Source organism: Myzus persicae, unplaced genomic scaffold (assembly GCF_001856785.1).
Source record: "Myzus persicae strain clone G006 unplaced genomic scaffold, MPER_G0061.0, whole genome shotgun sequence".
NCBI lineage: Eukaryota > Metazoa > Arthropoda > Insecta > Hemiptera > Aphididae > Myzus > Myzus persicae.
Genome location: NW_019104377.1, coordinates 228,259 through 242,489, shown reverse-complemented (window position 1 = coordinate 242,489; position 14,231 = coordinate 228,259). Strand labels below are relative to the sequence as shown.

The 14,231-nt window shown below is 33.0% G+C and overlaps 1 protein-coding gene and 2 long non-coding RNA genes across 4 annotated transcripts; 2 read left to right on the top strand and 1 right to left on the bottom strand.

Annotated features, from left to right (window-relative positions):
- Positions 1 to 3,841: 3,841 nt before the first annotated feature.
- Positions 3,842 to 5,572, bottom strand: LOC111041630. Its single transcript, XR_002605351.1, has 2 exons — positions 5,447 to 5,572; positions 3,842 to 5,357 (listed from the first exon to the last, which is right to left on the bottom strand). It is a non-coding gene; the product is annotated as an uncharacterized LOC111041630 (long non-coding RNA).
- LOC111041629 lies at positions 5,286 to 10,811 on the top strand. 2 transcript variants are annotated; one of them, XR_002605349.1, is made up of 4 exons: positions 5,286 to 5,393; positions 7,422 to 7,590; positions 10,130 to 10,493; positions 10,635 to 10,811. It is a non-coding gene; the product is annotated as an uncharacterized LOC111041629 (long non-coding RNA). The 2 variants fall into 2 exon arrangements; XR_002605350.1 differs by having other exon boundaries at positions 10,614 to 10,811.
- A 591-nt stretch (positions 10,812 to 11,402) lies between these two features.
- On the top strand, positions 11,403 to 12,381 carry LOC111041628. The gene is made up of 2 exons (XM_022325940.1): positions 11,403 to 11,961; positions 12,061 to 12,381. The coding sequence occupies exons 1-2, from the start codon at positions 11,864 to 11,866 to the stop codon at positions 12,356 to 12,358; spliced, it is 396 nt and encodes a 131-aa protein (XP_022181632.1). The 5' UTR covers positions 11,403 to 11,863; the 3' UTR covers positions 12,359 to 12,381.
- The last annotated feature ends 1,850 nt before the right edge of the window (positions 12,382 to 14,231 follow it).

Sequence of the window (14,231 nt, the reverse complement as noted above, 5' to 3'; positions counted from 1 at the left end):
TGCCATTTTGGATTACATGTGAACGTGATAAATAAACACGGCCGTTGATATAAATCCGCATATAATTTTTTATACCGCCGTCAGTCGGTCGGTCTATAATATATATATTATATATATATATATATATAAGACGGACATTACTGGGACCCTTCGAACCGTCAAGCCGATTTATATTGAGGTAACCGGCCAAGACTATAACTATTATTCGTTGAAACGGGAGAAACACGTCGTTTACCGAGAACTTCACAACCGAATTTTTGTGATGAGTTTGGGGGTGATTGGTCGGTTTACTTTGTTTCATTTTCAGTAACTGTTTATATTCATATACGTCAATGCGTGCTGGAATAAAGTCTTAAAATATAGTGCTTATAAGTAATAATAGTTATAATGTATGATATGTACAACAGATAATATCAAGTACACATCAATTAATACTGCCCTACTTATTGGCTATATAAACGTTAAATCATCTCATAAAACTTCAAATACATTGTTGTGTTGTGTTTTAGTTGACCATCCAACAAACCTGTAGCTTAACACATGTCACATACCCAGGTGGAAGGACACACCATAGGTTAAAATATTTAAATTCCTCAAAGTAAGTTATTGTGAATGTTGATGGATCGGTAATTTACCAGATATTTACTACTATCATAGCGAAATAGCTATTGAATATTGAATAACCGTAATAAATTATAATATGTTGTTTATCTTAATAAATCAAGTAACAGGTAGTTTCCTGTAATACAATTAAATAAAAAGTAATATATTTATTACGCATACTACTCACTAATACGTAAACAATTATAGGGTATCTGTATATTATGTATTTCTTCTAATTTATGTTTGTTAGATTATAGAAGAATACAGTTCACAAATAGTCCATTATAGTCTATGCTTTAAGGAACAGTAAGTCAATGGTGTATGTTGTGTTGTGTTTTATCAGGGTGAGTATTTAATAGATAAGAACCTTCCTTGTTTAATGTCTATTCTTTGGGACGACTACGAATTGGTTCCCGAGTTGTCTACAGGTAACATACGAATTGGTTCCCGCAAGCTTTCGTGATAATACAGTCTTGTTAAAATAACTTTTCAAATTATTATTCAACCAGCAACAATGTCCTTCCCATTTATTCAGACTTGGGACTGCCTAGAATTCAAATAAGTTCGAATAGTTCAAACACTATCTAGAATACCTAGGTATGGTTAAAAATGTTGCTCAGTATAATATATTAATAAATACATAATATACGCTACATACGTATTTGTCAATAATAATAATAGTGCTTGTAATAAATAAGTATAATAATAAGATAATAATAACTAATAAACGATGGTTCTTCCCACGCGGGTTCTGCAATTTTATTTAAGTCAAATATTAAACATACCATTCTTCCACCATATCAAAATAACGTCATACAGTCCACTAACATCTCCCAAACACTAAATCATATTCCTACCACTATCTCCTCGACCTACATCCGTCCAGGCGCTAAATTAAATCCTAATAATTTCGAGCACTTTTTTAACTCCCTCGGTAATTACTTCCTGGTAGGTGGGGACTTCAACGCCAAACATCCCCAGTGGGGTTTTAGCCAACTTAATACTAGAGGTCGAACTCTCAACAAATTTATCCTCGATCACAATCTTAAAATAATATCTCCTCCTAACCTCACATGCCAATAGACGTCCCGACGTTCTAGACTTTTTTATCACTACGCTCCCTAGCCACATAAAGTTTACTATTACCAATTCCTCAGACCTCTCTTCTGACCATACACCAATATTAGTCACTCTAAACGATACTTCAACTGCTACAAAAAACTACCCAACTATCACTCCGGGCAAAACAAACTGGAAAAAATTTAGTCAAACTATAGGAAATACCATCACTCTCAACATCTCCTTAAAGAACCCATCTGACTTAGATACCGCAGCACACTCTTTCACAAATATCATTCAACATGCTGCACTCGACGCTTCTAAAAACAACTCTTCCACCACTCACACAATCAATGTTTTACCCTCACACATAACATAACTCATTACAGAAAAGCGTCGAGCCCGCCGTATATGGCAAAGAACACACTTGCCGAGTGATAAAAGGCATTTCAACACTCTCAATACCTCCTTAAAAAATATTCTTCGAAAATACAATTCCGATAAATTTCACAACTACTTGGAATCTCTCTGTTTGCGCTGCAAACAAATTTATGTTCTGTCTTTATGTTATAATTGTCATGTGCACGTAACGGTGCGTTCCACAGTTGCAGCCTTGTCGGCGGATGCTTATCAGGCATTCGTGTGCGACCGGCCAGCTGTGGAATCATTATCAATGTTTTCATTATATTCGGTTATGTTCAAACTTAAGTTTTTTTTTGTATAGTCATGCTTTCAGTGTCATAAAGTTCATTGTTTTTTCCGTTATTTGTTGTTTAGTGTGGTGACACTGAAAGACCGTTCTTTTAGTTTTCTTGTTTATGCTCGTCCGTTATTTTACGATTCGTTTTTTGTGCTCGCATCTGAGCGGTTGACAACCATTGTCGTTAGCTGTTTTGCAGTCAGCCCAAACCACGTGTTGTGAATTTATGATTAAGCCTTTGGTAATTATCGTTCTCAGCAATTGTATTGCCACCATTAATTTTTTTTCCCCAGTATAGGGTGGTCAAAATTACCAGGGATTTGTGTTGCGATTACCGGCTGCATCAATTTGTTTTGTTAGTGAATTCATCGTCAACAGTTGCTGGCACACATTCGCACGTACGCAGGGTCAACTTGTATTTTTATTGCAACTTATTGACTACTTACGTGCCCTGGTGCGGTAGCGTGGGTGTAAAACCAGATGTGTGTCTCAACTGTTATGTGAGTATTGGTCGACCGAATATTTGTGTGTGAATGACCGACGGGTCCTAAATTATTATTTCTACTTTTATTTTATACTGTTACCTAATGTTCCCATTATTATTTTTTGTGCCAAACAGGCAATTAAAAACTTGTGAATTACATTAAATACAGTCCACTTTATTTTCTTTATACGACAAGGTTGTTTATTATTATTTTAACCACCTTAAGCATCACCACTCTCTCTAATACTGACAACTCTCTTTGGAAAGCCACTAAAAATATCCTAAAGGAAAAAAGTAAAATACCTCCCCTACGGTACCCCGACAACTCCCTAGCTTCGTCAAATCTTGACAAAGCAAACTTATTTGCATCAGATCTTGAAAATAGATTCTCACCACATCCAAACTTACTCACTAGAAGCCACTACTCTAATATTGAAGCCTCACTTCTAAACACTCTCCCAATGTGCCTCCCTACAAAACATACCTCCCCTTCTGAAGTCCTAAATATCATCAAAAACTTAAAAAATAATAAATCCCCAGGCCACGACCTGATAACCAATACTATTGCTAAATACCTGCCTAAGAAAGCAATCTTACTTCTCACTTATATTTACAATATCATTCTTCGTCTATCCTATATCCCCCCCACCTGGAAACACTCAGTTATCATCCTAATCTACAAGCCAGGAAAACCTCCTGATCAACCCTCCTCATATAGGCGTATTAGTTTACTTCCTACTTTCCAAAAATTTTAGAAAAAATCATACTAAAAATAATTTATCCGATTCTTAACGAGAAACAAATTATTCTAAACTCTCAATTCGGCTTTAGGAGTAAGCACTCCTCCCTACACCAACTACACAGACTAGTTGACACTATTGCCTCATCTCTTGAAGAAAAAAATTTTTGTTCTGGCGTTTTTCTTGATGTTGCTCAGGCGTTTGATCGGGTCTGGTTTGAAGGGCTACTGTTCAAATTATTATTTTTACCCACTCCGTTATTCCTCTTACTCAAATCTTTCCTATCAAACCGTACTTTTTCAGTAAGATGTGAAGACGAAACTTCTGACCCACATCCTATTAAAGCAGGCGTCTCTCAAGGCAGTATTCTTTCCCTGACTCTCTATAATATATATACAGCAGATCTACCTCAATCTATTAACATTACTCTAGCTACGTTCGCCGATGACACAGGCATAATCTCAACCAACTCCGAAATAGCCACCACTACAAACAACCTCCAAGACCACCTAACCCAACTACAAGATTGGTTCAGCTTATGGAAAATTAAAATTAATGAAAATAAATCCACTCACATCACTTTTACCCTCAGGCCTACAACAATTCCTCCAGTTTACATAAATAACCAAACAATTCCCATTATCGATTCCGTTAAATACCTAGGACTCCTTCTCGACAAAATACTAACTTGGACTAATCACATCAAAGCTAAAAGAACTTCACTTAATACCAGGCTTCACAAATTAAGACCACTTCTTAGATCCAAAATCTTTTTAAATAATAAAACACTAATATATAAATAAATATTCAGTCCAGTTATGACTTACGGAATTCAACTGTGAGGTACCACTAAAAACTCAAACCTAATCAAATTCCAAGCGTTCAAATCAATATCTCTGCGTGTCCTCTCTAATGCTCCCTGGTACGTCAGCAACCACACCCTACATCATGATCTCAACATACCATCAATATCCACACTTGCCTCTTATCATTATAACAAATTTCATAAAAATACCTTTAACCATCCAATCCCACTCATATCTAAACTTTCTTCTTGTACAATTCCTGATAACCCCTCTCGTCGCCTCAAACGCAAATGGCCGCGTGATTTATTAAAAAATGCCTAGTGCTACTTATTATAAAGTTACCTCACCCCTAAGTTTAAATTGGAAGTAGTGTCACTGGACACTCCCTTCCCTCAAGATTTTCATGTCCTGTAATATTGTTCATCATATTTACTTATTATATAAATTGTATATAGATTGTAAATTTTCTTAAATAAAAAAAAAAAAAAACTTTAACGACACACTGGGTTATTTATCGGCAAGCGTTAGCTAATAGCTACAAAAACGTTACCAGAAGAATTAGCTTATGTTTTGAAGCTAGCAATGAAGTTAGTGAATTTTGTGAAAAGCAAAGTAAGTAGGTACACTGTACTATAGTATAATATAAATATGTTGCCACTCAGTTGCGCAGCGCTGCGGTTGCTCAGCGCCGAAACTCCACATTGGTATCCGGGGGAGGGAGAAATTGATTTTGATCAACGACCATGGCGTACGCGATAACGGCCGTTCAGAGTTCTGCTAGCAGACAGCCAACGATTACTGATATAGGCGGTTGTTCCTCCTGCTAAGTTAAAGAAAAAAACTTTGAAATTATAAAAATAAAAATCAATGCGCTTGTATGTTACATCGAAGACGGAAGATGGATTTTCGGGTCCACTAGACAGTCAAGGATCCACAGATGCAAGTACAAGACTACAGAGTCCGGTCTATAACAAAATACCCAAGCCCAGAGACTCCATAGCGTAAGTAATTAAAATTTTTTTCGCATTAATTGTAGTCAACATATTTTTTTTACCTGTATTCGTTCATTTTTATTATCTCACTACTGCCAAACCGTTGTTAAGGCTTGAAAACACTTGAATTTAAAATGCTTCCAAAAAAAATAATATTGTGTTGAACTGCTGTAATAAAATATTCTTTGTTTAAATACCTAATCTCGTCAAAATTTGAAAAACTGCCATTTTTGCTCAAAACCATTTTTCGAAATAATCGATTTTAATTTTTAGTGTCACTCTAAAAAAAATGAACGTAGATTCATGAAATTTTCACTGAATATTTATATAAGCATTTTCTATACACCATAACATTTTCAACAAATTTTGATTTGTGTTGTACTGTTTAGAGGCATATGACATTTTTGATTATTATGTTTTTGGTGCTTTTGAAAACATTTAAGAATATTTCATTTTTTTTTTTTAGACTCAGTTAAATTAAAAAAAATATGGAAATGTACTATTAACTGCTTTATTAACTTCAGTTAAGCAAATCATTTATGTTTGTTTTTAATATATAAATATTACTTAAAATATTAATAAGTTAATGTTTATGCAATATAATATATCACCAAAAATAATTTCTTATTTAATTATTTATAAATTATCGAAGTTGGTGTTGCCGCTGTCAGCTCTTATTTAATAAAAATATGTAGTGCCTTCACGACTGAACTATATATGCATTGGTTTAAATCAAGTAAATTAATTAATAAATAAATTTCCAGGTAGGTTTATAATAATTTATTATAAGATAAATGCAATATGGCCTCTTGGCTTTAAATAATAATACAATCATGCTATAGAGCAAATAATAATACAATAACGCTAAATAGCAAATAATAATACAATAACGAATGACTAAGGCCTTAATAATAATTTGGCAGCTCGTCAGCTGATTACCTGTAGAACTGGTGTCCGTTAGCGGCTTCAAACCAAACGCTACCGTCTCAGGATGCACACATTTGAACAATAAAAAATACAATAATATAACACTAAATGTGTGACAATCCCGAGAACGTACGACTAACGGGCCACCAGCTCAGACGAATAAATCACAGTGTACATGCAAATCACAAATGGCAAAAAATTCACGTGCTTCTGTAATTATCTCTTTGTGCGCCCTGAATTGGAGAATAATATTAATACGATGAACTAAACCAAATGACTGAACGATACTTACAGTCTACAGAAGGCAATTCACAGATGATGTACACAAAATGATTGACTAAGATGTATTGACTAGACTACTAGAGTATGAAAATCGAATGCATTTAACAATGAATAATAATAATAATACTGACTAAGATGATGAACAAGTGAACAACCGTCTAGCTCGGAGGTCGTGCGAAAAAAAAAGAAACATAGACATTAATGGACATACAAAACACGATGAAAACTATGTGAACGGGCTTTCAGTGTCACCGCACTAAAACAATGAAACCTGAAAAAACTAAGAACTTTGTGACACTGAAAGCATGACTAGACGAGAAAAAACTGAATGAATATGACTTTTGAAAAACATAAATTGATAACGGTCACGCAGCTGGCCGGTCGCAAACGGAAATATGATAAGATTTTATTTGATTACGGCTGCAGCTGCGGACCGCACCGTGGCATGCACATAAAGAAAAATTATAACAAACAAAATAAAAATGACACAAATAATAATCTTAAACATGAACAGTTGGACTTGATTAAAAGTAACTCGTTATTTATATAATTTATATCAATGAAAATCAGTACGTTGAATACTTGAATATTCAATTTTGAAAACTAAAAATTAACTGAACTTTTTACTTAATTTAAACTTTTGACTCGTTTATGTCCAACCTTGCATACATTAAACACGTCATAATATTATATTAGTTGATGAATAAATCTCAAAAATAAAATTAAGTCAAAACATTTAGGAACTAAATATTGAAAAATAAAGAAGAGTACAGGAAATATTAGAAATAAACAAAAAATTTAAAAACAAAAATTGTTTGTATTTTATAGGAAGTTCTAATGGGCAAATTCATGTCAATGCACACGTACACCGACAATATTATGAATATGTCGTAAGCGGTATGTCGAATATGGTTCAAATTCGAGGATTCTATTCAAAAACAAAAATGCAGATTAATTCTTAATAAAAGAACACCCAGGTTTTGAGAGTCTGCATATGGTGAGTAATTGCAATCACATTTCGCGTAAATTGTAGGTAGTTCACACGTTTTTGAGCTTTGTATCATTTGTATCAAACTACTGCCGCTTACCTGTATTCTTGTAACCGCCAAACCATAGACATAAAATGGTTAAAACAAATGTTTGCATATGTTTTAATTTTTTAATACATTAAACTAATATTTTTTTTAAAAAAATAGGAAAATCGTATTCAAGCTTTTCGCCCTAGTGTTATAAGCCAGGTAGGCTTACAACGAGTTTTTGTAGAAAGTGAAGGTAACTTAACATAAATAACAACTTGCTAATTAATTAAGTACCTATATTTTAAATAAAACACACACATTTTGACAGTCATACAGTTCGCGTCTAACGCTTGTTATAAGACTGTTGTTCTCTCTGCCATTACATTGCACTTATAATATATCTGCGATTATGTTATAATTAAACAGTTTATATTTGCACAACATACTTGTGTTACTTTCCTTATGACTATAATGTTTTGCACAATCATTCGTAAAACCCTGATACATGTTCATTGAATATAAACTATTGATTAAGACTATGTGTTAATAATAATACAACTGCGTAGGTGGTCTTCTACACTAGCAAAAAAAAATGTATACCTGTAAGAGCATCAATAAACAAATATTTTCTAAAAAAAAAATTTTAAATGGCTTTCAAGATGACATACAAAAATACTACCGGAGAAAATTATGCAAATTTAAAATCTGTAATCAAGTTTTCTCTCAAAAAGGAAATATTAATACAGGGTGCGGCAGTCAAAACCGATGGTTTTAACAAGAACTGGTGGACAGGGCTAAAGTGGTAGAGATTTCGGGAATGTTACTATCGCTTTTAAATACCCGGAATTTAGTAATCATGGAGCATTGGTGGAGTGAACAACGTGCGTTCGCGGTAAAAGCGTATTACAAAAATAATGATAGTTTCGTAGGCGCTCAACGTGCGTTTCGCCGACAATTTAGTCTATCTCCTCGCGATCCTGTGCCTTCTCGTGGTACCATCGACCTGTGGGTAAAAAACTTTGAAACCACAACAAGCACGACTCAAAACAGTGGTGGTAATAAAAAAACTAGACGCGCGGACTCCAGAAAATGTAGAGCGGGTGAAATAAGCAGTAGGGAATGTGTGGCTAACCAAGGAAGGCATTTCCGTGTCACAATCTTTACAAAATGAAGTTTTTAAATATATAACATAACATTCCACCTGTGCAGTTTTTATTTGTTTGGCGAAAAATTAATAAAAACTTTTTTTTCTATTTTTTAAATCGTCGGAGTTGACTGCCGCACCTGTACATAAACACTTATCAGAGAAAAGTCATATAAAATATAAATATGACATAAAATTATGTGATTGAACCTTTTTAAAAATTTTTTTTTTATAATTATCGGTAACCGATAGTTTAATACAAGGTTATTCATAAATATTTGTATTTTATCAGTTAAAAATTTTAATTAGGCCATAAGCTAAATTAAAAATAAATAATATTTTAGGTACCATCTTTGCGTAAAACTTGTTAAATGCAACAAAAACTTTATAACATTTAGGTATATTACAATTGCTTACAAGTTACATGTATACCAATACCACGAACCCCATTAAAATAACGCCAAAGAGAGTCCACGTATCTGTATACTCCTCACAGCGATTGCATTCATTCAACTTTGTATGTGAATGTGAGTAATTGTGCACGACCAAACCACGATTTGTCTTCAAATTAAACTTGAACGACTCGCACCTACAAACAATGTTGTAATAAAAATTTCAGAAAATATTAAGTAGTAAATTACATTTGTAATTAATAACTAAATGTATAAATAAAAGGCGCTATTACGGGTATTTTTATTCAGCAATATATTCTGCCCGACCGACATATTGTCAGTTTGTCACGTGTTCATTGTTCACGTCTTCACGATATCCATATGAGTATCCTCTTTGGGTATTAATTGGCTACATACATCGAAAGCATTCGAAGTAGTTTATCGCGAGTGTTATAAATGTATATACTTACGTTTTTTATGCTTTCTTCTCAAATCCAAGGAACAAAAGTGCTATTTCTTTCAACAGCATGATGTATTTACATTTCTTACATATAAAATACTCCCCGATGTGTTGGTCGTTCATTTCTACGACGCATCTCATCGTGGATGGCATAATATATACTTTTCCGATATTTGAAACGACACGATTATTCGTTTTGTGTCGATCTCCTTAAGTTGTAAGCTAAATCGCCCGTTATTGTGTTCGTCCCATCCACGTGATAATACGAGAGGTCGTACGTGTAGTAGTTTCAGAATTTTGTAGTCGGTACTACAATCCCATACTACTATTACGTCATACGTGTCTAGTTGCGTCTTAATAAAATTCCGTGTGAAGTTAGGTTTAGTGGCGTGATCAGTGTCGTAGATTTGTGCTAGGATAGGGTACAGTTGCGAAGGTTTCCCGTTAAAAATGTTGACAAGATGCTGTACCATGCGTCTCCGTTCGTTGTGGCTAACTGTTCTGTTTTCTTTTAACACTAGCGCTCTCTACCCTCTAATTTGGTTATGAAGTCAACCTGGTTGCGTCCGAATATTACTCCAGATCACGAATTAAGATATACAGGATGCCGAACGACAGCCTGTTATCAGTATTTCTGTGAAGTCGAAAGTTTCCAGGTTCCCAAATTAACTTATGGCGCTGAAATGGTTACGGTGGCGAAATTCTTAACTAATTTTGTATAATTACGACTATCAAGTATCATAATAAACATAATCACATAAGTAAAATCATGAGTAAAATATTAATTATTAAGATGGTATACAAGACATATTTCTCAACAAATGAATAATATTATAATAGGTACAATAAAAGTTTTCTTTGATATAATAATAATTCATTTGATAGGTATGTAAAATACTTTTTTATTGGTTTTAATTACTAGTGTCAATATTCAATTTGTATAAATAAAACTTTTTAAAAACTATTTTGATACCAATTTGGCTATTTTTTTTTTAACTTTGTTAGTGCTTTTTGTTTTGTGATTAGTCATGTATGCATATTGTCTCATCCTCATTGCAATATATGATGTAAATATAAATTCAACCATATCTTCTTTGTGGATTGCACACGGAAAAGGAACCAGGTAATTATTATTAAAAAATTCTTCAACTGTGTCGTCAAACACATTTTGACTGTCTTTGTGTTTGACAAAACACTTCTCAATTAGTTNCACGAATTAAGATATACAGGATGCCGAACGACAGCCTGTTATCAGTATTTCTGTGAAGTCGAAAGTTTCCAGGTTCCCAAATTAACTTATGGCGCTGAAATGGTTACGGTGGCGAAATTCTTAACTAATTTTGTATAATTACGACTATCAAGTATCATAATAAACATAATCACATAAGTAAAATCATGAGTAAAATATTAATTATTAAGATGGTATACAAGACATATTTCTCAACAAATGAATAATATTATAATAGGTACAATAAAAGTTTTCTTTGATATAATAATAATTCATTTGATAGGTATGTAAAATACTTTTTTATTGGTTTTAATTACTAGTGTCAATATTCAATTTGTATAAATAAAACTTTTTAAAAACTATTTTGATACCAATTTGGCTATTTTTTTTTTAACTTTGTTAGTGCTTTTTGTTTTGTGATTAGTCATGTATGCATATTGTCTCATCCTCATTGCAATATATGATGTAAATATAAATTCAACCATATCTTCTTTGTGGATTGCACACGGAAAAGGAACCAGGTAATTATTATCATAGTTTATATCTTTATTCACATATATTCATAATATTCATAATGCATTTTATAATGTAATAATTACAAATCCAACATTAATACAATTTCATAAAAGTGGCGGGAAATTAACATGATGATAATTTTTATGATAAAGATACGTAAAACTATAATTCTTGATAGATGGTAGCACTGTTTTAGTTCATTAAACGCCACTGTGGCTAAAAAGCGCTGTAAGTTATTCTGGATTTTTGGAAACTTCCGTCTTCACTTGATAAGCCCTCGTTCGGCATCCTGTATATCTTAATTCGTGCTCCAGATATTAAAATTAGGTCGTCTTTGCCCAAATTTGTAAATTCGAAATCTACCATTGCGAATTTAGGTATTTCACTGGAATTGTATTATTAAGTAAAAATATTGTTGGTGTATATCGACGGGAAAAAAAATGAAGAAGAAGAAATACATTTTGAAGTGATGTAGAATTATTTTCTAATTTTGTAACGTTCGTATATCAAAATGTCTGCTGGTTCCGTTGCTAACTCAATGTTACCTTTTAAATATAAACATAGTGATTCTGGTAAAGGTCGATTCATTTTTGACATGGCATGTGAAAAGTAAGTTATAGTTCACGTTATTTTCGACATTTCCTACTAATTAACGCAGATATTTAATTTCAACTATTATTCTGGTACTTTCTTAATGTATTGTCTTAGCTTAATCCTTGCTGGATGCAACATTTATATTACAATTGCTTACATGTATACCAATACCACGAACCTCATTAACATAACGCCAAAGAGAGCCCACGTATGCGTATACTCTTCTCACAGCGATTGCTGCATTCATTCAACTTCGTATGTGCATGTGAATAATTGTCAAAATGTTTTTGGAAATATTATTTATTTTTTATTTAGTCATTCATACTTCAATACAATGTATGCCATATTACTATTATTATTAGACCTTGACTTGATGTTCTTATATTGCATTCTTTATTTATTTTTTTTGTAATTGGAGTTTTGTTACTATCTAGAGTTTATGTTTCTTCTACCTAGTACCTTTTGTCTTTTGGTTTTATTAATTAACTTTATTTTTTTTATTACATTCTTGGTATTGTATTTCAAACCATTGTGCGTAAGTTTTTAGACATAGCTACTGGAATACTAGTTGAATTGCGTACGATTATGAAGAAACGTTCTACGATTAATTCTTCAATAGAAGTCATTAAAACATCCATAAATTCAATTCAGCCACATAGTATACACGGCAAGTTGCTGTATGCCTGTGTAACACCCTAAATGAGATATTTCACAATTATACTACTTTAAATTATGTACGAAAACTACATAGTTTAAAGATAAAATACGTGTTCCTATTTAGTACAGTTTCTGGTATCATCAAACACGTTTCCATCAGTGCAAAGAATTATCAAGATGCATAATATGATGAGCTTTGTCCCTCAATATTAAAACAAGGGTCTCAACAAGGATTTTTTACAATCGCGTAAACGTGCCATAATTTGTTCACCAACGGCTAACCCTACCTCAGCTGTAGAACTGTGGAAATTGTATTCATACGTTCGTTATGCTCTTGAGACCCTGGGACAGCCAGTTCAGTCTTGGGATGCATAGTCGGTGACTCTAATTTCTGAACAGCTAGAAGATTCATGTTGTATTTTATGAACCTGCAGCTGTTTCGTTTGGGTTATCATTGAATGATATCTTTCTAAGTGAATCCAAAGATTTGGTTCTGTGACTGTTCTTCGTTGAGGTGTAGCACGTTACTGCACGCCGACGAGACGCTGTTGAGCATACCTTTATTCCCAAAAATTGTACGTATATTATCCCGCACACACTGGAGTCACCACTTACTAACGTCAATACATCTTTTACATCATCCACGGGCCAACTACGGTCGTCACAAATGTAAGCTCGGCGCATTTAAGACGACTGATCTGATCTAACTATCAAAGTACGCTCCGTCAAGTCTCTTAAACCTCTCCAACTACATGCTATCACCAATAGCCATTTAGTAATCTTTAAAGTGTTGATATGTTTTACTGTGATGGCTGTGATCGGCGGGCATTACGATGTCAAAGCAATCGAACAATACAACTTCTCAACAACACCGCCAATGTAACCTCCCCCCTCCAATGTTATGAAAATTATATTCAATGCACCATATTTTTACATAATATGTAAAGTATCTCATATAATCCAATATCGGTACACAGTGTCCACTTTTTCTCTCTCATATCCCTTTCTTCCAACATGACAACCACATTTCTAATATATATATATATCTATTTTATTAAAAATTGACGTACCCGGTAACCCAGTGAAGGAGCCGCGGCTCAAGAAACGTTCAAATATGTTATATGATTATAGATTAAAAAAAGAGCAACTAAAATATATTTCACCGACTATGCTGAAATAAATAAAAGAAAAGAAAACATTATTAATGTCAACGCAAATATGGATTATCCTAACCAATCTCTTTAATCCCTCCAGCGATCTATAGTAAATATATCCATGAAAAATTAAAATATATCCTAATAAAACAATTTTTATCTCCACTCTACTGTGACCTTATATTATATAAATACCTTTTGTGGTGCTTTGTAAAATTGTAATATTATGACCACAATATGGCCGACTTACTATTTTATTATTTTGTAATGTTTTAACATAAAAAAAAACTATTATTTTATTATTATGGACATTATATACTTTCATATGTTGTAATTGTATGCATAAAAAGTACCTTCCTAATAATACTTATATTTTTTATAGTTGTTAGTAAGTTTTCCACATATAGTTATATACTTATATAGTTATATGTTTATACTTTGACACTACATATTGATCAACCATTTTAATATCAT